At 40.6% G+C, this 25543-nt stretch overlaps 2 protein-coding genes across 3 annotated transcripts; one reads left to right on the forward strand and one right to left on the reverse strand.

Moving 5' to 3' along the window:
* Positions 1-873: 873 nt before the first annotated feature.
* On the reverse strand, positions 874-7259 carry rrp15 (ribosomal RNA processing 15 homolog). Of its 2 annotated transcripts, none has more exons than XM_023271110.3 (5): positions 7104-7259; positions 5505-5800; positions 3371-3468; positions 3106-3295; positions 874-1676 (listed from the first exon to the last, which is right to left on the reverse strand). In XM_023271110.3, the coding sequence occupies exons 1-5, from the start codon at positions 7135-7137 to the stop codon at positions 1530-1532; spliced, it is 765 nt and encodes a 254-aa protein (XP_023126878.2). In that variant the 5' UTR covers positions 7138-7259; the 3' UTR covers positions 874-1529. The 2 variants fall into 2 exon arrangements, with proteins under 2 accessions (XP_023126878.2, XP_023126879.2); XM_023271111.3 differs by having other exon boundaries at positions 5505-5797; positions 7104-7252.
* Positions 7260-11035: 3776 nt separating this feature from the next.
* Positions 11036-14447, forward strand: LOC129349589 (uncharacterized). The gene is made up of 2 exons (XM_055013336.1): positions 11036-11202; positions 12239-14447. Exon 2 carries the CDS (start codon positions 12244-12246, stop codon positions 13732-13734), a length of 1491 nt encoding a protein of 496 aa, XP_054869311.1. The 5' UTR covers positions 11036-11202; positions 12239-12243; the 3' UTR covers positions 13735-14447.
* The last annotated feature ends 11096 nt before the right edge of the window (positions 14448-25543 follow it).

The following is a 25543-nucleotide window of genomic DNA, read 5'->3' on the forward strand; positions in this document are numbered from 1 at the left end:
AAAGAATCCGTCTGGTTTTCTGGACTTGACACTCTAAGAATCAGTCTGATTTCCTGGACTGGATTCTTTCTAAGAATCTGATTGTCTAGACTGGACGCTTGCTAAGAATCTTTCTAGTTTTCTGGACTGGACACTTGAACAATTTGGTTGTTTGGACTGGGGGCTTTCTAGGAATCTAGTTCTATGGACTGGACTCTTTCTAAGAATCCATATATCCTTCTAGGATGAACACTTCCTAAGAATCAGTCTGACTTTCTGGACTTGAATCTTTCTATCAATTTGTTTTTCTAGACTGGACACTCCAAGAATCAGATTTTCTAGACTGAACACTTTGTAATAAACTGTCTTTCTAGACTGGACACTTTCTAAGAATCTGGTTTTCTAGACCGGGCACTTTCAGAATGTCTTTATCTAGATTGGACACTTCGTAAGAATCTCTGTGCTTTTTGAGACTGAACACTTTCAAAGAATCTTTTTGGTTTCAAGATTGGACACTTTCTAAGAAACTGTGGTTTTCTAGACTGGACACTTTTTAAGAATCTGGTTTTCTAGACTGGACACTTTAAGAATCAGGTTTTCTAGACTGGACACGTTCAGAAAGTCATTATCTAGAATCTGTTTTTTTCTGAGACTGAACATTTTCAAGGAATCTTTTTGGTTTCTAGATTGGACGCTTTCTACGAATCTTTCCCCATTAAACGGGCTTCTCTTTTCAACAATCTGCTGTAGCTGCTTATAAAACATTTACTCCTGGTATCACACCGAACACTGCAGAACATTAAATGTAGGTTTCCCATTATAGTTTTATGGTTCCATGTTTTAAAGGCAATTTTACTTATCTAACCATTACCAACAGATTCAACTCAAACAAGGTTGTGGAAATCTGTTTTATCTTTTCAAACCTTTGACTCTATAGAAACAAACAGAAATATTCTCTAATTAACTGCAGTGAAGGAAAACTTTTCCTCTGAGTGAAACTGTAACTGTCTACTGTGGTGGACGTTCTGCATCAGTGGGTTTATTCTGTCATCATGGCTCCAATTTACTGAAAAACATTCATATTCTGATGGAATTATCTGAAAACATTTTAAAACTAATCTGTGAATTATTGACTAATGATATCTGTTAGTTAACGTTTCACCTGTAAATTCTGGTTTCCAATAAAAATGTGATAGTTTTTCTTCAAACTCGGATCCAATCATCTCCACTTCAGCGTTCTCTTCATCCACCAAAGTTTCTACTTTTGTTCCTGTCTGTATTCTGAAGGTTTTTATCATTCATGGCCTGATTCATACAACATTGTATTCATAAAAACATGAAGAAAATTGATGAACAGTTTGCTGACAGGATGCTTTGATTAAAGGAATGCATCCTTTCTGTAAAAACCTTTAACTCCAACACGTCTGTTCTGGAAGTCAATGGAAATTAGAGTGTTTTAAATTATATAACACCTAATTTGCATTTTTAAACATAACATTTCAGAAAACCTGATTTAAAAAAAAATCACAGTCTTAAAGACCCACAGTCCGTCAGTCTGAATCGCTGCCCTGCTCTCCTCCTGCAGGAGGTCCAGCCTCCTCTTGGTCGCTGTTTTTGTCCCAGTCTTTCATGGTGGCCTCCATCATGAAGTCCTCTCTGAGGACGCTCCAGGCCGGCTTTTCCTCCGCTGCAGCGGCCTGCGAACACACAGACAGGTTACACTGCAGCACGTTCACCTGTCAGACGCTCACCTGTGTGCTTTACATTCAGTGATTTCAGAAGCAGCTCAGTGATTAGCACCTCTGACTTTGGTACAGCAGACTGATGGTTCACCCTTGGGCAAAGTCCTGAGTGCTGCCCTGCCTACCTATCCTATCACATGTTGTATCGACTCTCCCATGTACGTTGCTTAGGATAAAAGCGTCTGCTAAATGAAACTGTAAATTCATGATGTGAGTTTGTCTGAGTTACTGTCAGATCATGATGAGCTGAAATATCGAGGCTGCATGTTTAAAACAAACCTTAATTTTTCTGCGATGTGAAGAAACATTTACATTTTCAGCACGACGAACAAGACGAGCACTCAGAGAGCGCAGTCCTCCTCCAAGGCTGCTCATTCCCCCATATTTCAGAAATGCAGCATTTGTTTATTAATGATGATCAGAAATCACAGCAACATAGAATGTGGCCATTTAATATAGATGTACCCACAAACACAATGACCTTGCACTGAGCACAGGCGTGTTCTGCATGTGTACATTATGTACGGATACCGAATCACGTGACCTAAATATGTAGCGGGCGGCAGGAATTGATGGGACTCGGAAACACCCCCACAATTTAATCAGTTGTTCCTTGGATCATTTCTGATGGATAAGTTCTGATAAGTCCTCAGTGGTGGATTTGTAGTAGGATCACAATCATGTGATCATCAGCAGGCAGCTGATGTAGTGTTCACTTGTTGTCATGGTTACAGTGATGCCGTGCTGCTATCTGGCAATGATACAGAAATCTTTAACTAATCCGTGGATCCAGACTATAAGCTGCATCACTGCCAAAATCTAATCACTTGGTCCTTGAGTCATTTCTGACCTTCCCTGAAAATTTCATCCAAATCCGTTGGTCCATTTCTGAGTAATGTTGCTGACAGACAGACACACAAACGCATGCCGATTGTCACATAACTCCGCCGTTCCTTGGCGGAGTATTAAATCTATAAAGGACGAATCACTGCAGGACTTACCTAACAAGGACTACACGATTCTGCATAACATGATTATCAGAATCATTGTGTTCAATACTAAGATCACAACTAGTTTAGAGACTAAATGTTTTTATTGCACTCTGACATTCAGCCAGAGTTTTCACTTCATGTTGAGCTGCATTCAAGCTTCTATTCAAATCTGCATCAAAATCCGACTGAAAAGAATCTGCAGATGAATTCAGAGAATCTCCTGAAAATAAATGAAACTGAACCAAAACTCATCACTGGATGAACATCTGCTGATCTACAGATGCTGCAGTTTCCAGATGTTCCCTAAACACCTCAGACAATCAGACTTTTTTTTGCATCAAGTAGCAGAGAAACTTGTGCTGAAAAATGTGAGGACACTAAACTGAACTCACAGCTTGGTTTTGGGTTCTGTCTGAACTCCTGCCGCCTCCTTCGGTCCTCCTCAGCACGTCGATGAAGTCTTTCTTGGACACAGAGGACAGAACTTTGGCCTTCTTCCTCTCCGAGCCTCCGGCCTCCTTCACCTTGTCGTCCACGGTTTTCTGGTGTTTCCTCACGGCGTTGAACAGCTGCACCACCCCTCTGAGCAGATCAACACGTCAGTGACTCGCCTGGCTCTGAGGAAGTGGAAGAAGACGACATTAAAGGTGCGTTTACCTGGTAGCGATCCTCTGCAGAGCTCTCTCAGCATCTCGGTCCTTCACCACATCAGGCTTCTCCCTGAACATCATCTCCCACGTTCGCTTCTTGTCGTCCTGTTGGATGTAAAAAACAGCGATCAGCCACAACGTTGGATGTTCGGAGCCAGCGGTCCGTCAGTCCTCCTCAGCTGATGTTTTATCCACAGTAACTTCAGTGTATTTAATGACGCCATGCAAAGTTTTACCTTCAAACTAGGAATGTTTTCAGATACAGTACATAGAAGTCACACTTCTTGTCGTCCTGCGGGTCAAATTGACCCGTTTTAAAGTTTGAAAATGTGGAAAAAATTACTTCTGATGTCCACATTTTCAACATTTTGGGGAGATTTTTGAACATTTTTTCAGTGGAAAAAAAGAAATGTTAAAAAAAAATGTTTCTTTAAGAACATTCACAAAAAAAAATCAACCAAAATCCAGCGAAATTCGCTGGATTTTGGTAGATTTTTTTGTGAATGTTCTTAAAGAAAATATTAGAAGTTTTACTGATATATATGGAATCATTTTAGATATTTTTAGAATTTTTTGGAAGATTTTTACTAATTTTTTGAAAATATTTACAAGAATTTTCTTGCCAAATTTGGGGATTTTTTTAAAATACATTTTTTTAAGGGAAACTTTAAATTTTCTTCCTGAAGGTTTTGCAAATTTTCAGAAATTTGGAGAATTATTTTGCTGGATTTTTTGATTTTTTTCAGACAAGGAAACAATATTTTTTGGTGCCTGTAAATGAGGACAACAGGAGGGTTAATTCATGTTATTGCTCCATCAAAAAGGCTGAGCCCTGGTGGAGTTATGTGATGATCGGCGTCTGTCTGTCTGTCTGTCTGTCTGTCTGTCTGTCTGTCTGTCTGTCTGTCTGTCTGTCTGTCTGTCTGTCTGTCTGTCTGTCTGTCTGTCTGTCTGTCTGTCTGTCTCTTGCTAAAAAACAGACTAACGGATTTGGATGAAATTTTCAGGGAAGATCAGAAATGACACAAGGACCAAGTAATTAGATTTTATCAGTGATGCAGCTTATAGTCTGGATCCATGGATTTGTTAAAGATTTCTGTATCATTGTGAGGCAGCAGCACGGCGTCACTGTAACCATGACAACACTACATCAGCTGGGTCACAATCTAAACAAAAAATAATTTGTTAGACCTCCTTCTTTTACTTTGAAGTCCTGAAATTTAACATTTTCCAAAGTTTTAGCACTCTGGATATTTAAAATGACACAACGAACTAACAATATTGTTCAAAATGGCCCAAAATCACTCGAAAATTGCTCAAAATGATGCAGTCTTCAAAAATTATACAAACATGACCCAAAATTACTCAATAACTGTTTAAATTTACACAGAAAGTGTCCAGAATGACTCAAAAAATGATCTAAATGAAACAAAAAGTTACATAAAATTCCACAAATTTGTCCAAAAATATTAATTGACTAAAAAGAGACAAAATGTGTTGCTAAAGACAATCTGTTTAAAATCACTCAAAGATTGTCCAGAATGATTGGAATACTGTCCAAAATTGCAATAATTTGGACCACAACTCTGTTTTTATGGCAGCTTGAGTCTTTGTAGTAATTTTACCTCTTTTGTGGTGATTTTTATGTCTTTCTGTGGTAATTTCACCACTTTTTAAAAATGATTTTGTGTCTTTTTTGGTGATTTTATCTCTTTTTGTGGTATTGTCGACCTTTTCTGTGGTGATTTTGCATCATTTTGTGCTGATCTGGTGTCAGTTTTTATCAGAACTCAGATGTGTTTCTCCTCCTAAATGTCATGGTTCTATCTGCTGAACTGATGAAGTTCTGAGGATCAGAAATGAAGGAAAAAGTCCATTAAAAGGTTATAAATCTGGACCCACCTCTATGGAACTCTGGAAATATTCACAATATGAAGGTAGAACTCTGATCATTAATAAAGTTACTGGAGATGAAGAACCAGGTTCTGAGGAGGTTTGGAGGAACTTTGATCAGATTTGGTAGATTTTATTTGGAATGTTCTGATGTTCAGTGTCAGCATCTGAAGAACATCAGCTGATCTGCAGATGTTCTTCAGATGCTGTTCAGTTATCTGGACTGTTGGAGCTACTATCATCTGTACCTGCTTCCTCCTCTCCAGCTGCTCCTGCCTCTCCTTGGCCTTCTGCTTGTCCAGATCTTTGTTCTTCACCAGGATGCTGCTCTGGCTCTCAGAGGTCTTCTTCCCCAGGATCTTGGCCATGACTTCTGCCCATCCAGCGTTGCCGTTAGCGTCGCCTCCTGTCTCGTCTTCCTCCTCCTTCTCCACATCGCTCTGTGCGTCATCGTCTCCATCGTCTGACCTTCCATCCAGACTGCCTCCTTCAGAGTCGCTCTGGTCCTCAGACTGAGGATCTGCATCTTCTGCTGGATCTTCTGCTGGATCAATGAAGAACAGATCTGATATCACTGAGTTTTTAGTTTCAGTGGAGCTGATCAGAGGACAAAAAGCAGCGACTGATGAATAAATGATGTCTATTATTAGTGATTAAAAGGTGACGTTGATTCGGTGTTTTCTAGCTGGACCTTCAGCAGGAGGTTGGTTACAAAGATCTGAAACAGGAAGTGGCTTCAGCTTCCCTCACATACATGAACACAATGTTATGACGAGCTGCTTTTAATTAAGATGATGATCTGAAGCTCTCATTAACAACTTCTCTGGCGACATCTTTAAAGGTATCTTATGCCATTTCTAAACCAGCCAGGTGGGAAGACATAAATCACACAGACAGTTTTTGTTTTGACCAGAGTTCAAATCCCTTTTCTTTCTTTCTTTTTTTAAAAAATATTGTCAGCAGTTAACGTGCTCTGAATGACAGGTTACAACGTGGAGGACTGTAAGTGTTTTAATTGTTTTCTGAGTGACGTAGTTTTAACAATGTGGTCTCAGTTTGTTCTGATGTATTTTATCAGATCCAGCTAATGTGTATATATATATATATATATATATATATATATATATATATATATATATATATATATATATATATATAAAAATATAAATATAAATGTATATATATATATAAAAATATAAATGTATATATATATATATATATATATATATATATATTTTTTTTTTGTTTTTGTTTTTTTTTTTTTTTAATTTAAATTTAATTTTATTTTTAATTTTTTTCCCTCACATTTTCAAACTTTAAAACGGGTCAGTTTGACCAGCAGGACGACAGGAGGGTTGACCGCTGGATCACATCGTGTCGATTCCTCTCTCCGTACCTGAAAAATACGTGTTTTTTAATTCAGCACGTTCCGTTTTGCTGTCTGTAGATTATATTTACAGGGATAAAGACTTTATTAAGTAGTGATGCCGAAACGTGCATCACTACTTAATGATTTATCGCGTATCTTTGTCACCACACACAGCCAGGTCTGGTCGTGACCAATCTGGAAACATCTGGAGACAACAAACATCACCTGATCGCCAATTAAACCGAAACACCGGCTCCTGATGAGCTTCAGTGAACGTTTCATTTTCAACAACAACAGACCTGAGCCGGACTACAGGCGAACTACAGGTGAACTACAGGTGAACTACAGGTGAACTCCAACACGGAGCACATGAATGACAGCAGCGTCAACCTGAGATGAAGAGCCGGCAGCGGGATTATTAAACTGAATTAAACTATAATAAAATGAATTAATCTCTAATAAACGCATTTAAACTCACCGGCCACCTGCACGTGAGTCTCCACCAGTTCCATCACTGCAACTGTTCCGGTCGGTGCAACCAACAAACGCCGAAGGTTCCGCTGAGCTTTTCTTCGTCCTGTCAGACCAACCAGCTGAGACCATCATTACCGCCACCTGGTGGACAGAAGCTGGAACAGCAGGTTGGCTCCCTGAACCGTGGTGCTGTCAGAGTTTTAATTAGCTGATTAATGGTCCCCAGAAGGTGGGTAATCCACGTACAAAACACTAAAATATGCAGTTGTTGTGTAAATGTTCTTGTCCTGAGACCAAATCTAAAAAACTAGGAGAAAAGAATGTATGAAACTATTTTTAAAATACCAAATAAGTCTGGAGTTCCCCGTAAAATGACATTTTTCTCTTGTCCCACCCCCCTGATGACCAAATTGAATCTCTAATAAAACAGTTAAAATGAAATTTAAATCTCCTTTCTTTTGGTTTTATTTTTTTCATTGATGTCTCTTGTTTAGCATTAGGGTTAGCAACTCATCAACAATTACCACTGTTTTTTGCACTACAATATTTGCACTACGTGGTGGCCCCCACCACCTGCTGCTACTGGTCACTTTATTCACTTAGTCACTTTTTTGTTGTACAGTGTACTTAGTTGTTAGTTTTTATTATAGTAGATGTTAGCTTTTATTATAGTATTTACTTTATCTTTATCTTTATTTTTATCTCTACTATTTGTTAAATGTTTAATGTAGCAGCATTGCACCGAGTCAAATTCCTCGTTTGTGAACCTCATGAACAATGGCAATAAAACTCATTCTGATTCTGATTCTGATTCTGATTTTTGAATCAACATATTTTAAATAATGATTATTATGGATGGAATGTGTGTCCCACAACCACCCTGTTGATGTTTTTGTCTTTTGTGTCTCATTTTTGTCATTTTGTGCCTCATTTCTGTCATTTTATATCTTGTTTTTGGCGGTTTCTGTCTCGTTTTTGTCGTTTACATCATCAAACAGTTCTTCTAAAGAATGTGTAGACTGTTTTCCATCAGTCAGTTTGTCCTCTTGGTCAGCAGTAACAGCAGCTAAATATCTAGCTTCTACTGCTGAGAAAAAGATCACATTAGCATGGATTAGCAACCCTGTTACTGTGATTAGAGTAGGGTTAGCAAACAACACAGAAAACATGGAATAAAAATGCTACCATTGATGTATAAGCTGAGCCAATCAAGCCTTCGATAGTTTATTACCTATTATTGATCAATATGGAGCAGAAAACTGTAAAGAGAAGGTTAATTTTTCAAACATTTTGAAGCCCAGATGTCCTCCAATTCTGGAATGATACAGATATATTTAGCAGATAGATTTTCTGTGGTGATACTGAACTTATTTTGATGTCAGTCAGCCTTCAGATCCTCCACATCCAGTTGATCTGACTGAACTCCCAGATATAAAACTTGTGAGTCTTATTCTGCCCAGCTGTGCATCAACTTTAACCTAAAACTATCAGAATATCTACCAGCTGAGACACTGAACCACTGTGGCTCCATCTGATAATAACTTATGTTCAAAACTAAGTCAGTAACTCAGTGGGATCCTCCCATCAGGTCCCTGTTTGGACTTCCTCCTCAGGTGTTCTAATCTGCTGATGGCATCACAGATAAGCAGGGCTGCAGCTCACCTGCTGTCAGGTGTTCCAGTTTTACCGGTGAGCATCGCTGCGTTCCAACATATGACCTATAGACTGAATAGAAACAGATCCAGCTCATCGTTATTCTTATTTAGAACTGAAGAAGCCTCTTGGATGAAGGTGAAGCATCTTCAGGAAACTAAAATGGAGATCCAGATGTTTTCTTCATTTTTTTAATTTATATTGAAGCTTTGAGGAGTCTGGTAATTACCAAAAATACCAGAATGTCCTACTACATCTGCAGTTGAATCCTCTGCAACTGAAGATGCTTCACACAGTTTAAACCTTCCTGAACCTCAGACCACAAACAGGCTGACATCTGAACAACACGGTCGAAGTTTACATAACAAAAATTATGAAGCAGCAATATGTCCAACTGTACGATACTGCATGAAACAGTATGAAGTCTGTAGGAAAAGCAGTAGAAGACAAACGATGAGGTCTGGAATGCAGGAATGTTGTCTGATCCTGAGCTGCTGCCGCCTTACAATCACTAGAGATGAACTTAGAGCAGAATGTTATCAGACACAAACATCTGTTTTCTTTGCGCAGTCTTGATTTTAATCTCTAAATTTAGAAGAGTAGAATATTAAAATGCTGTGCAGGTGATCTATATTCAAGGTTTAACCTCAGCTTTACATCAGGTTGTATATAAACCAGCTGAGTACTACATAAACACACTGAAAACATTCAGTCAGATACGTAGACGGAAGCTTTCATTACTGATCATCACATCCTCACACTGTCAGACTGAAACATGATGGCATGTTTCTGTTGTTGAATACTTCAAGCCACAGTACCACTAATCAAAGCTCCTAAAATGGATCCACAGACAGTGAACTTCTTCCACAATCCAGCTGTAAAAACAGACAGCAGCTGCTTCAGACTTGGTTCAGGGGTTCTCCATGGAAACCAGAGTTAGTGTGAAGCTCAGACAGTGTGAAGGAACCTTCAGAACATCAACCTCTATGGACGGAGGACAAGAACTAAACCTGGTTGCTGCTCAGAACTAAACCTCCAGATGAAAGTTTGCTGAAGAACATGAGAAGAAGCCTGGTGGATGTTGGAGAACATTCTTTGGTCAGATGAAGATAAATGAGTTCAGATGGAGTCCAGCATGTTTGGTGTGAACCTGACCAGGACTACCACAGTGGATGCATAGTCCTGACAGTGAAGCATGGAGGTGGAAGTGTGATGATGTGGGGCTGAATGAGGTCAGAAGGTGTTGAAGACATTTCTAGATGCAGCATGAAGGTCTGAGGATGAACCAGAATACTGGCTGACCAGAAGAGATGGAAGAAGAGGAATATTCCAGCAGGAGAACATCCAAAGAACATTATCACAGAAGAGCTTCTCCACCAGAACAAAGTGGAACCAGGACCTGGACAGTGTGAGTCCTGAACCCAACAGAACCTTTGTGGTGTTTTCCAGAGAAAGGTAGAGCATGATGAATAAAATAGCCCACCTTTTGCTACAGATACCTTCTACTGTCACTCCTTCATTCCATTTCCCATGTTTATCCACAATTCTTTTATCTTTTGTCATTTATTACTGTCTGTCAGACCTTCTCTTACCTTTTGTTGTCGCACCTTTGCTATTTGCAACTGTTTGCCAGACCTCCCATCGCTTACCTTTTGTTCTCTGTTGTATTACCTTTGGCAAGAAAATTCTGTTAAATATTTTCAAAAAATGAGTAAAAATCTTCCAAAAAATTCCTAAAAATATCTAAAGTGATTACATATATATCAGTAAAACTTCTAATATTTTCTTTAAGAACATTCACAAAAAAATCAACTAAAATCCAGCAAAATTTGCTGGATTTTAGTTGATTTTTTTGTGAATGTTCTTAAAGAAACATTTTTTTAGCATTTCTTTTTTCCCCACCAACAAATGTCCAAAAATTTCACAAAAAATGTTGAAAATGTGGAAGTTTTCACTGTGAAAATATATTTTTTCCCCACATTTTCAAACTTTAAAATGTATTAATTTGACCCGCAGGAGGACACGAGGGTTAATTCACTGAGTTCCTGCTGTGGAGCCTGAATTTAAAATATGAAATCTGATCTAGTCATTTCTAATCTGACATCAAAGATAATATGCTGCTGTTCTACTAAGAAGTAATCTGATTACTGTGAGGTGATGCAGTTTAGAATAATTTGACATTTAAATGATCTTGTGTATGGAAGCTGCTTGGACCCGCATCACCGTAGACACCATGTGACACAAAACATGAGTGAGCATCTGAGATCCTGGAGATTAGAACAGGAAGAACCTGCAGAAGGAGTGTCCTGGACGCTGTGAAACGAGGGAAAAAGAAGTCTTTCAACCACGTTTTATTTCACACCAGCTGCTGTCAGAAGGCACATCTGCAGAAGGTTTGACATCGACTCCGGTGGATTCTTCAGTCTGAGGACATCTTTTAATAGAACTTGGTAAAGACATGTCCACTTTACAAATCTACATTTTTCTATATTCTTCTCTGTTAGTGATGGTGTGTGTGTGAGTTCCTGCTTTGCTTGTATAATTATGCTTAACAAGAACAAATCACAGTGATTACAGCTTTGATTCTCTACATTTCTACACGTACAGATCAATTTAACTGAATGCAGGGTCTTTTTCTGGTGCTAATTCTTCAGTGTATCTCATCCACAGTTTACATTCTGAAATGCTGTTGTCACGTGCAGAATGTGAGCTGTTAGGATTCACCGTTAAACCTGACCGACCAGTCTGACTGCATCACTGACACACTGCAGCTCTACACACTTCACACATGAACTCATTCACTGAAACACGCAATGATTAATCCTTCATTTAGTCATTGAAAGATTTCAGGCATAATCATAGCCCTGATGACAACATAAGATGTGTTTTTTACTTCACTGTGGAAAAAAAACAACATCAATATTTCTTTACTGAAAAAAATCCAGCAAAATTTGCAGGATTTTGGTAGATTTTTTGTGAATGTTCTTCAGAAACATTTATAACTTTTCTTTTTTCCACCAAAAAATGTTCAAAGATTTCCCAAAAATGTTGAAAATGTGGACATCAGAGGTTTCACTGTGAAAATACTTTTTTCCACATTTTCAAATTTTAAAACGGGTCAGTTTTGACCCACAGGACGACATGAGGGTTAAATGAGATTTAATGATAAAATGTAGAGAAAACGGACACAAAACAACAAAGACAAGACAATACTAAATGTCAAAGGCAAGACAAAACGACAAAGACGAGACGTGAAACAACGGAAAGCAAACAAAAGTGCCGCAAACAGACCGTCACAAATATAACGAGACAAAATACAAGTGAGGAGCAATCATTTTTCTTCATTACTAGTAAAAAAAATTACAACTTTTTCACAGCATCTGTCTACATCTGTCCTGTCTAGCTCACTGGAGACGATCAGCTATGCTTGAAAAATGTAACTTTTTCCACAACCAGCTGCCGACTGACTGTGCCTTCATGTTTCAGGGATCATGAGCCGTCTAAAGGAGGCCGTTGTGGGCTTCGCACTGGGAGCAGTGGGAGGCTGCATACTGGGAGCCACAGAGGACCCAGTGGACCAGAGCGTGTCGGTGCTGACTGCAGCTAGTCCACTGAAACCGCTGATAGAGGAGGTCCGGACGGTGGGAGCGCTGGGACTCGGCACCCTGATGGGAGCTGCTTCCCTGACGGTGGCGATGACGTCAGCGATAGCCGGAGTGATCCTGGCAGCGACGGTAGCTTCAGTATTTGTGGCCATGAGGAGCTGTGGCTCCTCCCACACGCCCTCTGCTGGTCTGTGGGCGTCAGCAGGACTCGCTGCCGCCTTCGGTACGACGCTTAGCGGCGCTACGTTCGGCCGAGTGATGGAATGGATCGTACAGAGTTACGGCATGGTGGGCCTCCTGTGGGCTCTGAGCATCTTCACCGTGCTCAAACCGCCGCTACGCTTTCTGTTCCAGCTGCTCTGGAAGCAGGGAATGGCCTGCTGCACTGTGGGAGATGAAGTCTGGGCCCGAGACAGGACTCACATCGAGGCCGCAGACCTGCAGCAGAGACTGAGGATGGCTGTTCAGATAGAGCAGAAGATCCAGATTCTGGAGAAAGGGGGCAACGCCGACGGGTCGGAGCACCAGAGGACCTGGGCCGCCGAGCGCCGGGAGAGGGAGGGCATCGAGAGGAGGAAGATGGAGAGTGAGGAGGCAGAGATGGAGCAGAGAACCATCCAGGACTGGATCAACACTGTGCTGATCAAACACGTGGACTTCATGGCGTTCTCAGGGATACCCATGACTGTGGTTGCCATAGTAACGTCAGGGTTTGGGTTGTTCGGCTACGGAGGCCATCAGTCCGTGCTCATTGTGCTGCTGGCTTTAGTGGCAGTCATCGCCTATTATCTCCTGAAATCTCCAGACTTTAAGTTCTGGATGTTGGTCGGATGCATGGGAATGATCGCCACGTTCGTCATCGCCATGCTGACGCTGCACGCCGGTCAGCTGGTCGTCACTGCTTCCATGAAGATAAAGGTGCTGGCCCAGAAACCGTCCAGGGAAGAAATCAGCGCTCGCATGAACCAGCAGTCCTCTGTGGAAGCTCTGAACGCAGCCTGCTTTGTGGCCAGACTCTGCCAACTGGGTCTGGGGGCAACAGTGGGGGGTGCTCTGGTGCGGCGGGGGGCGGTGCAGGTGAAGGTCACTGTGGGGGCAGCTGTGATGGCGGCAGCTTTACTGGTTGGGGTGGAAGTCTTAGCCCCGGCCCTGGGAGAAGGGGGTCGAGCTGGGGCTCTGCTGGGCGTGGTGGCAGCAGCTGGGGTATCAGTGGGGGCAGCAGCAGCAGCAGCTGGAGGGTGGAGCTCATGGCCGGGAACTCTGGGAAATGTAGGAGGGTTGGTTTTAGGAGCTGCAGGGATGGGAAGGTGGCACTTAGTCAACATTGGACTGCAGCTGCCAGTGGGATACGTGTTTGCAATGATCAACCCATTTTAACCTACAGTAACTCTATAGTACTGCAACACTGCAGGGTACTGTAATACTGTACTGTAATACTGCACTGTACCTTAAAACTCGAAAGCAATACTGTACTGTTGTACCATACTGTGATGCACTACAAGTGTACTGTAAAACTGTACTGTGCTATTGTATCATACTGTGCTGTAGTATTGCACTGTACTACTGTATACTGCAGTACTGTTTAAATGTAAAAACTTTCAGAACTGTCAGTTGTGCAGCTGTCAGAAATAAGTAGCTGCAGAAAAACAGACACTGAAAAGACTTCTGAGAACTTCCAAACCCTAAAGCTACGAACCCTAACCCAACCCTAACTGTAACCCTAAACCTACTAGCCCTCCTGCCCTAACCCTACAAACCCTAACCCAACTATAATTGGGTTAGGGATAGGGTTAGTAATCCTAGCCCCAAACCCAACCCTAACTTGACCCTAACCATAACCATAACCCCAGCCCAAACCCAACCCTACTAACCTTAACTGAACCCTACTAAGCCAACTAACCCGGAACCTACTAATCCTAATCCTACTAACCCTAACCCAGTCCAACCAACCAGAACCCAACCAGAACCCAACTAACGACTCTTCAGCATTGTTTTGTTTTGTTGCTTTAGTGCAACATTGATCTCCTGTTTCACTTGTTGTCATGATCTGTTATATTAAACATGACATTTATTGCAATGTCTGTCATCCACTTCTCTGTTCAGTGTTTATTTCAGTATCTATATGAGAACATTCAGTAAACATTCATCTGTTACAATCTACATGAATCACCATGAAGCAGCTTTTAACTATAACAGTTTCTGTTTCCTACCAATGAGACCATATCAACATTTAGTCTAAATGTCTGAAAACTAGAATCTTGTCTTCCCAAAGTTTCCACACATCTGATTCTACTGACATTAGAACCTCAAAAGTTGGTGAAATGTCAACCAAAGACTGTATTTTAGCAGAAATATGGATCCATCCATATATATACATTTCCAGGAACTTTATAGGGACACAATATCAGCCTGGCTAGAAAATTTGCCATTTTCACAGGCCAATAATTATTATTTTCATTTTTGACACAATTTCTGCATAACTTTGGACAATCTTGACTTTTTTGGAACAAATCTTGTGTCTTTTGGGACTAGATTCAAGTTATGTTGGACTAATTTGCTTATTTTGGATCAGTGTCATGTCAAAAAGCATTAAAAAAAAAAAAAATGGAACCTTGTCTTGTCAAGCTTTCCACACATCAGATTCTACTGATTTTAGAGCCTCAAACGTTGGTGGAATGTCAACCAAAGTCTGTATTTTAGTATAAATATGGATCCATTCATGTACACTACCGTTCAAAAGTTTGGGGTCACTTAGAAATGTCCTTGTTTTTAAAAGAAAAGTATTTTTTTCTCCAATGAAGACAACATTAAATAAATGATAAATCCAATCTAGACAAACACATTTTTTAAGGGTGATAAGAAAATTCCCAGGTCTGAAAACCAATGACATTTTCTCAGTTCTGCCAACATGTTTTACACAATTTAGTTTTGTGTACCAAATAACAAATAAATTTGGAACAAAATATGAGACGGTGGAGCAACAACCGTTATCTGAAATGGACTGACCTTACTATAAAGACTGATAAGTATAAATGAAAAACCTGTGTGGCTCTTTGTCCTCTTTTCGGAAAAAGTCTTGTGTCTTTTACAGATTGGGGTGTTTGTTAAGTCTCTCCTGCTGACGCCTGACGCTGGTTGAATCTTCTCCATTACTCCAAACCTCTTCTTCAGTTGGTCTGCTAAAGGGTCAAACTTCATGGAGAGCAACAACAGGAACTTCTAGAAAGATTAAGCTTTCAGAATTCAGGTCCAGAACAGTAAAATATTAATAAATTTTGAACATGAAGTGTGGAGCTGCTTCCGTGACAATGAAATGAGAAACATGGTGAAAGTAAGAGAATCCAGCAGAAGCTTCTGTGATTACAGATGCATCTTCTCCACTGCTACAGAAACAATGTGGGTATAAAACAAACACTGTGTGGCAGTAATGAAAGGGAAAATGCACCAGTTTGTGAGGGTTTGATGTCAGCCTACCTACTGGGATGGGTTTTGTCATGTGTGGTGTTTAACTCTTAGATGCATCAGTGGGTCAAAAATGCCCCAGTGAGGTTGTTTTCTTGCAATACCTCGGTAATGAGAAGTTTTTTAGCATGTCATATTCCAGCTTTTCCTTAAAAAATCTGTTTCTGATATCATTCCATTTAAATTTTTAAGTTACCTTTTATACTTTTAAAGAAATTGGGATATTTGTACGACTACCCCAAGATTTTTATCACTGATAATATCATACAAGAGGCGATGGAGAGATGGAGAGCAGCAACAGCTGGAGAAGAAGGAAATGGATGTTGACATTCTTCTATTGCTGTTCTGTGTAATATTCTTCATTTTCAATTATCAAAATGTTTAAAATCTGTTATATAGTGAAAAATAAACACATTTCAAACATGAAATCATTATTGTGTAGAAAAAAATATAATACAAGCAATAATACAAACTATTATTCTGAACCAAAATGATTTTAAAAAATGGCATAAAACCACTTTGGTTCTCATATGGGTCATTTTTGACGCACTTATGGAAGACTGTAGGGTCCAATCACTGGAGCATCTGAAGGTTAATGATGAACCTGAGCGCCGTTTGTTGTTTTATTTCAGAGCTGTGTCCATGCAGGCCTGAAGGTGGCTGGTCGTATGTTAAAGTTCACCAGTGTGGAATGTCAAATCAGTCTCTAATTCACTTATTACATGTATGAATCCTTCTGACTTAGAGAGACAGTAGCTCAGGTCTGCTTATACTTACAGAAGGTTTCCATTAGGAATGACATTTAAATTCTAAATGTGCAGTAACATCACAGCTGGTGTGGGAATCTTTGTCATGTTTATGCCTGATTTGTTTGTCGGGAAGAAATCTCCTCATTAATTTAGTTTTATAACATTCTATGTCATGATTATTGTGTAAAAGGAGCCCAACCATGTTTATACATATACTTGGACGAGGATATAGAGAAAGCATAAATAATGATTAACGCATATCCTTTCCCTGTGCAATGTCAAAGGAAACAATACTTTACAGAACCAGCGTCATTGAATTGTTTGCTTGAGGAATACTTGCATAAAAGATCATTACAGGCAGAGCCAGTATCCCCATATGATAGCTGTTGTCTCAATAAGAAGCACATTGTGTGGATTTCAGTTGTATAACCGAGATGAATTTAATTTTATTCAGAGGTGAAATGGTCCCTGTACAACCAAAGTGAGAGCTGTGTCCGCATACCTGCCACAAAGTCAGACACATTTCCAGTAGCTGTTGGACTCGACCAGGGCTGTCCGTTGTCTCCAATCCTGTTTGTGGTGTTCATGGACAAGATCTCAAGGCGCAGCTGGGGTGACAAGGATTTCTGGTGTTTGGGGACCTCAGGATTGCAGCTCTGCTTTTTGCAGGTGATGTGGATCTGTTGGCTTCCTCAGACCTTGACCTTCAGCACACTGGAGCAGTTTGCAAACGAGTGTGAAGCGGATCAGCACCTCCACGTTCAAGGTCACGGTTCTCTGCTGGAAACAGGTGGATTGCTCCCTCAAAGTTGGGGGAGGAGTTATTTTCTCATGCAAAGGAGTTCAAGTATCTCAGGATCTTGATCATGAGTGATGGGAAAATGGAGCGAGAGATGGACAGGAGGATTGGTGTGGCGGCAGCAGTAATGTGGGCGTTGTACCGAACCGTTGTGGTGAAGAAGAAGCTGACTGGCAAGGCAAAGCTCTCGATATACCATCCATCTACATTTCAACCCTCACCTATGGTCATGAGCTCTGGGTAGTGACCGAAAGAACAAGATCGTGGATACAAGAGTCTGAAATGAGCTTCCTCTGTAGGGTGGCTGGGCTCAGCCTCAGAGATAGGGTGAGAAGCTCGGACATCCGGAGGGAGCTCAGAGTAGAGCTGCTGATCCTTCACGAGGAAAGGAGCCAGTTGAGGTGGTTTGGACATCTGATTCGGATGCCTCCAGGTAGACTTCCTTTGGAGGTTTTCCGAACATGTCCGCCTGGGAAGAAACCCTGGGGCAGACCCAGAACTCGCTGGAAGGATCATGTATCTCATCTGGCCTGGGAACGCCTCAGGATCCCCCAGGAAGAGCTGGAAAGCAACCCGTCCCCGGATAAGCCGAAAAAAATGGATGGATGGATGGATGGATGGATGGATGGATGGATGGATGGATGGATGGATGGATGGATGGATGGATGGTCAAATACAAGAAATACCAATATATCTGTTACATACATGATCAGCAGATGAAACCTTGCTTGTTCTGTCTGGTGTTTGCTGGAGCATTGAACAGTTTTTTCTTTTGAATACCTGCTTTTCTATCTGCTGTCTTACACAGGAAAATAAAAATGTGTCAATCATATAGTAAGTTGAGATACAGTCAGTTAAATCAGTTAAATGGAAATAATTTTGTTTAACCCTCTGAACTCAATTCTGAGTGTTTTATTTGCTCCTGTTTCAGATTTCCTCTTTCTTACTTTTGTTATTTTTACCTTATACTTCTGTACAGCACCCTGGTCGACTCTGGTTGTTTTAAAAATGCTTTCTAAATAAATTTGATATTTGATTTTTTTTCCCCCTCACTGTGGTTCATTTTTCAATCTAAAGTCCTGCAGCTCTGTGGAACCAGAACATGAAGAAGGAGAGAGAACTCAGAAATGTCTTCTGTAATTAGAAGGACGGAAACCAGAGAAAGAAAAACAAACCATGGATTATTTCTTTGACACAAGCCGAGAAAATAAAAAAATATTGGAACCATCATGTCCAACATGTTTCAAATGTCCACAGATGTTAAAACACTGAAACAAATGTCTCTAAATACTATAATTATTTAACTATCCATCAATATCATGATATTTTTAAAGTATGTTAGAACTGAAGTGTTTAAAGGGACACCATGAACCATGAGAGATTTTTGAATAAAATTGTGTATTTTTTCCATTTTCTTTGCTTTGTCTATTTCTGCTGTAAAAATCATTAGTTTTAGAATCTAAGCATTGCGAAGTCGGCAGGTTTTGCACGTCATGGTGTTGCTGTATTCTAAGCAGCTGCATGTTTTTCATCACCAGGTGGTGCCTTTGAGTCAGCTGCAGGGAGAAACTGTAGCAGAACTTTCCCTTTTCTTCAGTGGTTTTTGTCTCCTGGTGATGCAGATTTCGGAATATACTGTATGCATGAAAATGGTAACTGAGAGTTCAGGTCATGGTTCCTGCTCCAGCTGGGCTGATTACTCAACCTCAACATCCATCCATCCATCCATCCATCCATCCATCCATCCATCCATCCATCCATCCATCCATCCATCCATCCATCACATCCTGTGAAGGCTCAGGTCTTTTAACATCAGCAGGCCTCTTCTATGTACATTTTACCAGACTGTGGTGGCCGGTGCTATATTCTGAATTGTCTGAGTGACTCCAAATTTTTGAACAGTAGTGTATGATTTATATGTTGTGCATGTGTTTTAACTTGCATAACTTTTTCTAACTTACACTACAGTTCAAAAGTTTGGGGTCAATTCCATGTTTTCCATGAAAACTCCCACTTTTATTCATGTGCTAACATAACTGCACAAGGGTTTTCTAAACATCAATGAACCTTTCAACACCATTAGCTAACACAATGTAGTATTAGAACAACTTTCTGAAGCCCTCAAGTGGAGACTACAATGTGAAGCATGACAGTAATCAATGTGAGGAGCTCTTTAAGGTCACCATCTAAACATGCCCTGAGACAGAACACATCAGTGTTCATAAATACCTCTACAGCAGTTTAATTTATCTGTGTGGCATTTAAAATCAGTCAGAGGAGAGATCAATGGCCTGCATTCAAATAGCAGAGAGTAGGAGAATTTATAGAAGTCCTTGTTTCAGTGAGATGCTGTTACATAATTCATGATGCCATTCAAAGACCTCCATCAAGGAATGACTTCATGCATGATCTAAATGTTTCCTCATGTAATCACATTATCCACGTAAATTAATGCTTTACATAATGTTTGAGAGCCATTTTACTGCTGGTATGTGTAAGTTATGTTCTCAGCGTTCCTGATGAGAACAGATTACAGATGATCTTTACATTATATGTCAGCTGTATGTCGTTTGTATCTGTCCTCCGAATGACACACAAGTCGAAACCACCAGCGACTCTAACAGAACTTCAGAGATGGATTGATTTATGGCAGTGCGAAGTCTGCAAAATAGTGTTTGAAGAACACTGACAGCATCAGGAAAAATACTCTCTGATCTGATGAGACAAACATTGAAGCGTTCGGGCAGAATGCCAACATTATCTGCTGAACCTGCTAACGTTTTCAGCAGGGTATCAGCTTTCCTGCTTCGATTTGAACTTAGAGAAGGACGAATGCAGCAAAAACCTGCTGCAGGGAATCAGGACTAACTATGCAGCTTGGTACTGATTTCATTTTGGTTTTAGTCAGATTGGAGTCTAGTTTTCAGTTTTCACCACCTCCAAGTCCGAGGCCATGGTTCTCTGCCGGGGGGGGGGGGGGGGGGGGGGGGGGGGGGGGGGCAGATTGGTGCAGCGTCAGCAGTAATTTGGGCGTTGTACCGAACCGTCGTCGTAAAGAGGGAACTGAGCCAGTCCATCTACGCTCCAACCCTCACCTAAGGTCATGAGCTCTGGGTAGTGACCAAAAGAATGAGATAGCGGATATAAGCGGCTGAAATGAGCTTCCTCTGTAGGGTGGCTGGGCTCAGCTTTAGAGATAGCGGGAGAAGCTCAGACATCTGGAGAGAGCTCAGAGTAGAGTCGCTGCTTCTTCACGTCAAAAGGAGCCAGTTGAGGTGGTTTGGACATCTGATTCGGATGCCTCCAGGCAGACTTCCTTTGGAGGTCTTCCGAGCACGTCCGCCTGTTAGGAGACCCCGGGGCAGACCCAGAACCCTCTGGAGGGATTGTGTGTCTCGTCTAGCCTGGGAACGCCTCGGGATCCCCCAGGAAGAGCTGGAAAGCATCACCAGGGGGAGGGACATCTGGAATGACCTGCTTTATCTGCTGCCTCCATGACTCGACCCCGGATAAGCAGAAGAAAATGATGGACGGAATCTAGTTTTTGTCCAGATGTGTCTAAACAAAAACTTATTTAACCCTCGTGTTGTCCTGCGGGTCAAAATTGACCCGTTTTAAAGTTTGAAAATGTGGAAAAAAATATATATTTTCACAGTGAAACTTCTGATGTCCACATTTTCAACATTTTTGGGAAATCTTTGAACATTTTTTGGTGGGGAAAAAAAGAAATGTTAAAAATGTTTCTTAAGAACATTTACAAAAAATCAACCAACATCCAGCGAAATTCACTGGATTTTGGTTGATTTTTATGTGAATGTTCTTCAAGAAAATATTAAAAGTTTTAGCTATATATGTAATCACTTTAGATATTTTTAGGATTTTTTTGGAAGATTTTTACTGATTTTTTGAATATATTTACAAGAATTTTCTTGCCAAATTTGTGGGATTTTTTAAAAATAAAACTTTGAAGGGAAACTTTTAAGGAATTATTGGAGTTTTCTTCCTGAAGGTTTTGCAAATTTTCAGAAATTTGGGGATTTTTTTGCTGAATTTTTGGATTTTTTTTCAGACAAGGAAACAATATTTTTTGGCGCCTGTAAATGAGGACAACAGGAGGGTTAATACATTGGAAAGAACAAAGTAAAAGCCAGAGTAGAATAAAAGGACATGTGGATTAATAGAATATGTCCCCTGTCAGAGATAAAGGCTCAGTGACAACAAACTTGGAGCTGAAACTTGAAGAATCACATAAAATATCCCCTTTTTTTAACTTAAAAACAGCTGAAATATTTTGGATATTTTTGGTAATTCCTGTAACCTTTGTGTGTTTTCTGTCCTTTTTGAATGTCCCATATTGTCGTCTCATTGTCCAATCGCATTCGGTATGTATAAGTCATTCCAGAATTTGAGGACATCTGGGCTTCAGAATTTTTGAAAAATGAACCTTCTCTTTTACAATGTTCTGCTCCACAATCACCAATAATAGGTAATAAACTATCAAAGGCTTGATTGGCTCAGTTTATACATCAATGGTAGAATTTTTATTCCATGTTTTCTGTGTTGTTTGCTAACCCTACTCTACTCTAATCACAGTAACAGGGTTGCTAATCCATGCTAATGTGATCTTTTTCTCAGCAGTAGAAGCTAGATATTTAGCTGCTGTTACTGCTGATCAAGAGGACAAACTGACTGATGGAAAACAGTCCAAAGAATTAGTCTGATCCTGATAATACGAGGTAGAGGGAGACATTCAATCAATGCTGACAATGTTCAGACAATCACCAGTGTCTCCAATCTAATCAGCAGGAATTGGCCGTGAGCAAGAAGGAGCGAGCTCATCAACGGCATCCATCTCCTTAAAACACAACTCTGCACACTACTCAGTGCCGGACCGTGGAACAGCTTCAGTTAGTTCTCACTCTAACTTCCTGCTCTTGCCTTCCACTCTGGATGCCCTGCTTGCTCGTGCTACCACCTGGATCATCTCTGCTTCCCTCCTCAATTGGTGGAATCCATTCCCCACACCAGTCAAACTCCCCGCCATCGACATCACCAGCCACGCACCACCTACACTTGCTACCGCCTCCCCGAACTCCCCTCTCTGTCATTTGTTGTCAGCTACGTTCCCTGCTTGATCTCTGAAGCCAGTCTTTGTATGGTTAGATCACATTGTTGTGTATTCTATATCTAGTTCAGCTGAACTTACAGTGGCCATGTATTCTTGGCTCTTGTGCATCTTGTTTGGCGAGGTAGTAGCTAGGTAGCTACCTAGGTGGTACCAAACGTGGGTGAGTTTTGTATCTGTTTCCTGATTAGACTCTGTTAGTTTAAAACTTTGTTAGTACTAAAAGTCCTGCTTTAGGTCCAGTCTGTGTTCCGCCTTGACTTCCTGTTGTAGTCCAGCTACATCTAGTTGTAGTTTTCTGAGTTCTTTATCTTACCTTTATCATAAAATAAGTTGTTAATTTTTGCCTATGCTCTGGTGCCATGTCTCATGTGAACCTCCGTCAGTGGCCAGTCTAACAAGCAGTTTTATTATTTTTGTCTGAACAAAGAACCTAAAGTTTAAGGTTTCAACTCAATTTAATTCACGGTAGTTTAACTAAGAAACTTTCAAAGAAGCAGCTAAACTTAAATGTGTATCAGTGCACAGACCAGTAGAAAGTAGTGAACACAGAAAAGCAGATGAGGGCTTTAAACACAAGGAAGACTGAAGACTTGAGGAGGAATTTGGCAGCCACACCCGGCTCAGTGTGGCTCTTCGGTTAACCAAAACACATGAGCTTCTCGAGAACTGCTAATGTCAAACTGGAGCACAAAGGTTTCCGCTGCCTGTGTCGCTTCCTCAACAACTGCAGCTCTGTTCGGTCTCTCTGCCATGTCCTGAGGGAAATCTGCTAAATGTTGCAGCATGTTTCAGCAGCTGTCTGTCTCCGTCTGCTGCCTCGTGATGAGCAGGTACTGAGCTTTAGCAACTGTCTGTGGAAACAGCTGCAGGGATGATGCTGTGAGACCGAAGCTCAACAGTAAACTTGTGTAACCAGTGAGCTAAAACTCTATAAATCAGTGACGCTGAGCGATGCAGCCGATGATTCTGTGTGTTCTCACTGTGTTATTTCATACAGTTCTTTGGTATCAGACGAAGATTTTAGCCATTATGTGGAAATATTTTTGGGATATGTTGATGATTCTTACTTTCTGGACGTTATTAAAAGTTTCCGTTCAGTAGAAAGATGGTCAGGGGTTACGTAGTACGTGGGGAATTTTGATTGGCCGGAGTTGAAGTCACTCCCTGTTTAAGATCATTTTGTACCAAACCATCCTTCTGATGAAGGTCGAGCGCTGAAATATTACTAATAAATATGTTTTCAAGGTAAACAGTTTGCAATGTGGTGTGTTTTTGACCTTCTGGATACAGTGTTTTGTGTCATTCCAGAACTGGAGGACATTTTACGTACCACCCATCAAATTTCAAATAATCCAAATCCTAAAACATGCAGTTTTTGTGTAAATGTTCTTGTCCTCAGACCAAATCTAAAAAAAGAGAAAAGAATGTTTGAAAATGTTTTTAAAATACACAATAAGTTCCCCCTAAAATGCCATTTTTCTCTTGTTGTTTTGCGTCACCTTTCTGTCATTTTGTGTCTTGTTTTTGTCGTTTTGTGTCTTGGTTTTGTCATCTACATCATCAAACAGTTTTCTAGAGAATGGGTAGAGAAAAGCTATGTCCTCTCTTTATTTTTAAAAATTCTAAGTAAGTCTGGAGTTCCCTCTAAAATACCATTTTTCTTTTGTCGGACCCCCTGATGACCAAACTGAATCTCAAATAAAACAGTTCAAATGAAATTTAAATCTCCTTTTTTTTGGTTTTAGTTTTTCATTGATGTCTCTTGTAATTGTGGGAAGATGTTTTTAATAAACATAATGTTTTAAACAATAATTATTATGCATGGAACATGTCCCCCAACAACCCTGTTACCATAACCTTTTTAGCTGGTAGAAGAAGAAGAAAACAGTGAATCACATGAAATGCTAGAATTAACATCATGAAACAGTCTTCTAAAGAATGTGTAGAACAAAGCTATGTCCTCTCTTCTATTTTTCATATTTTCATCCCATTGTCAGCCTTGATTGAATGTCTCCCTCTACCTCATATTATCAGGATCAGACTAATTCTTTGGACTGTTTTCCATCAGTCAGTTTGTCCTCTTGGTCAGCAGTAACAGCAGCTAAATATCTAGCTTCTACTGCTGAGAAAAAGATCACATTAGCATGGATTAGAGTAGGGTTAGCAAACAACACAGAAAACATGGAATAAAAATGCTACCATTGATGTGGAAGCTGAGCCAATCAATACCTATTATTGATGAATGTGGAGCAGAAAACTGGAAAAGAGAAGGTTTAATTTTCAAACATTTTGAAGTTCAAATGTCCTCCAAGTCTGGAATGACCCTGATGATACTAAAGTGCTTCATGTGTTTTACATTTTTAAATTCACAGTGAGACAGACTGTACAAACACATGAAGCTGAGAGTGCTCGGTGTGGGTAGAAAGGTAGAAAAGCTCATCGCATTTCTGTTCTCATCAGCAGAAAGCACAGGGAGGATCTGATGGCCGCAGAAGCAACGGCTTGTTTTCCTTCAATTAAAGTCCACAGACTGAAAGGTGTTGGTGTTGTAGATGGAGTTACACCACAGCGTCCTCCCTGATGCCCTGCAGCAGGAATACACTGCGATGACGTTTCCAGCCACTGCTTGTGCACACATTATCACTGCGACTCCCCTGCAGCTTCCATCCAGACTAAATATTCTGCCGGAATCATGTGAGAGGTCTCACAAGCAGAGATCAGCTGAGGGCTCCAGCGTCCTGCAGACCTGACCTTCATGCTTGTAGGGTTTGGGTGAAGGAGGGTTTTGGTTTCTCTGTCCTGCAGATCAGTGGTATCAGCCTGAAGCTTGTCGTACAGTAACTTATCACAAGCTGATGAACACAGTTTGTACTGTACATCAGAGGAGTCTGAGGCTACCGCAGGCTGCATCGATGCCTCCTGTTCAATATCTGAGCGCAGCTTCACCCATATCAGCTCCCCCACAGACACAACAAAAAGGAGAGCAGACTCCGAGATAAGCAGGAGGATCTTGAATGCGACCTGTGACCCACAGTGAGGGAGGATAAC

This window comes from Amphiprion ocellaris, chromosome 9 (assembly GCF_022539595.1).
Source record: "Amphiprion ocellaris isolate individual 3 ecotype Okinawa chromosome 9, ASM2253959v1, whole genome shotgun sequence".
Classification (NCBI taxonomy): Eukaryota; Metazoa; Chordata; class Actinopteri; family Pomacentridae; genus Amphiprion; species Amphiprion ocellaris.

Excerpts from the sequence above, each read along its gene's own strand:
- rrp15 (XM_023271110.3), bottom strand. The coding sequence starts at position 7,137 with ATGGAACTGGTGGAGACTCACGTGCAGGTGGCCG. Across the intron at positions 3,469-5,504 it reads AGCTGGAGAGGAGGAAGCAG|GACGACAAGAAGCGAACGTG; the intron begins GTACAGATGATA and ends TACATCCAACAG. Across the intron at positions 1,677-3,105 it reads ACAGAACCCAAAACCAAGCT|GCCGCTGCAGCGGAGGAAAA; the intron begins GTGAGTTCAGTT and ends GTGTGTTCGCAG.
- LOC129349589 (XM_055013336.1), top strand. The coding sequence starts at position 12,244 with ATGAGCCGTCTAAAGGAGGCCGTTGTGGGCTTCGCACTGGGAGCAGTG.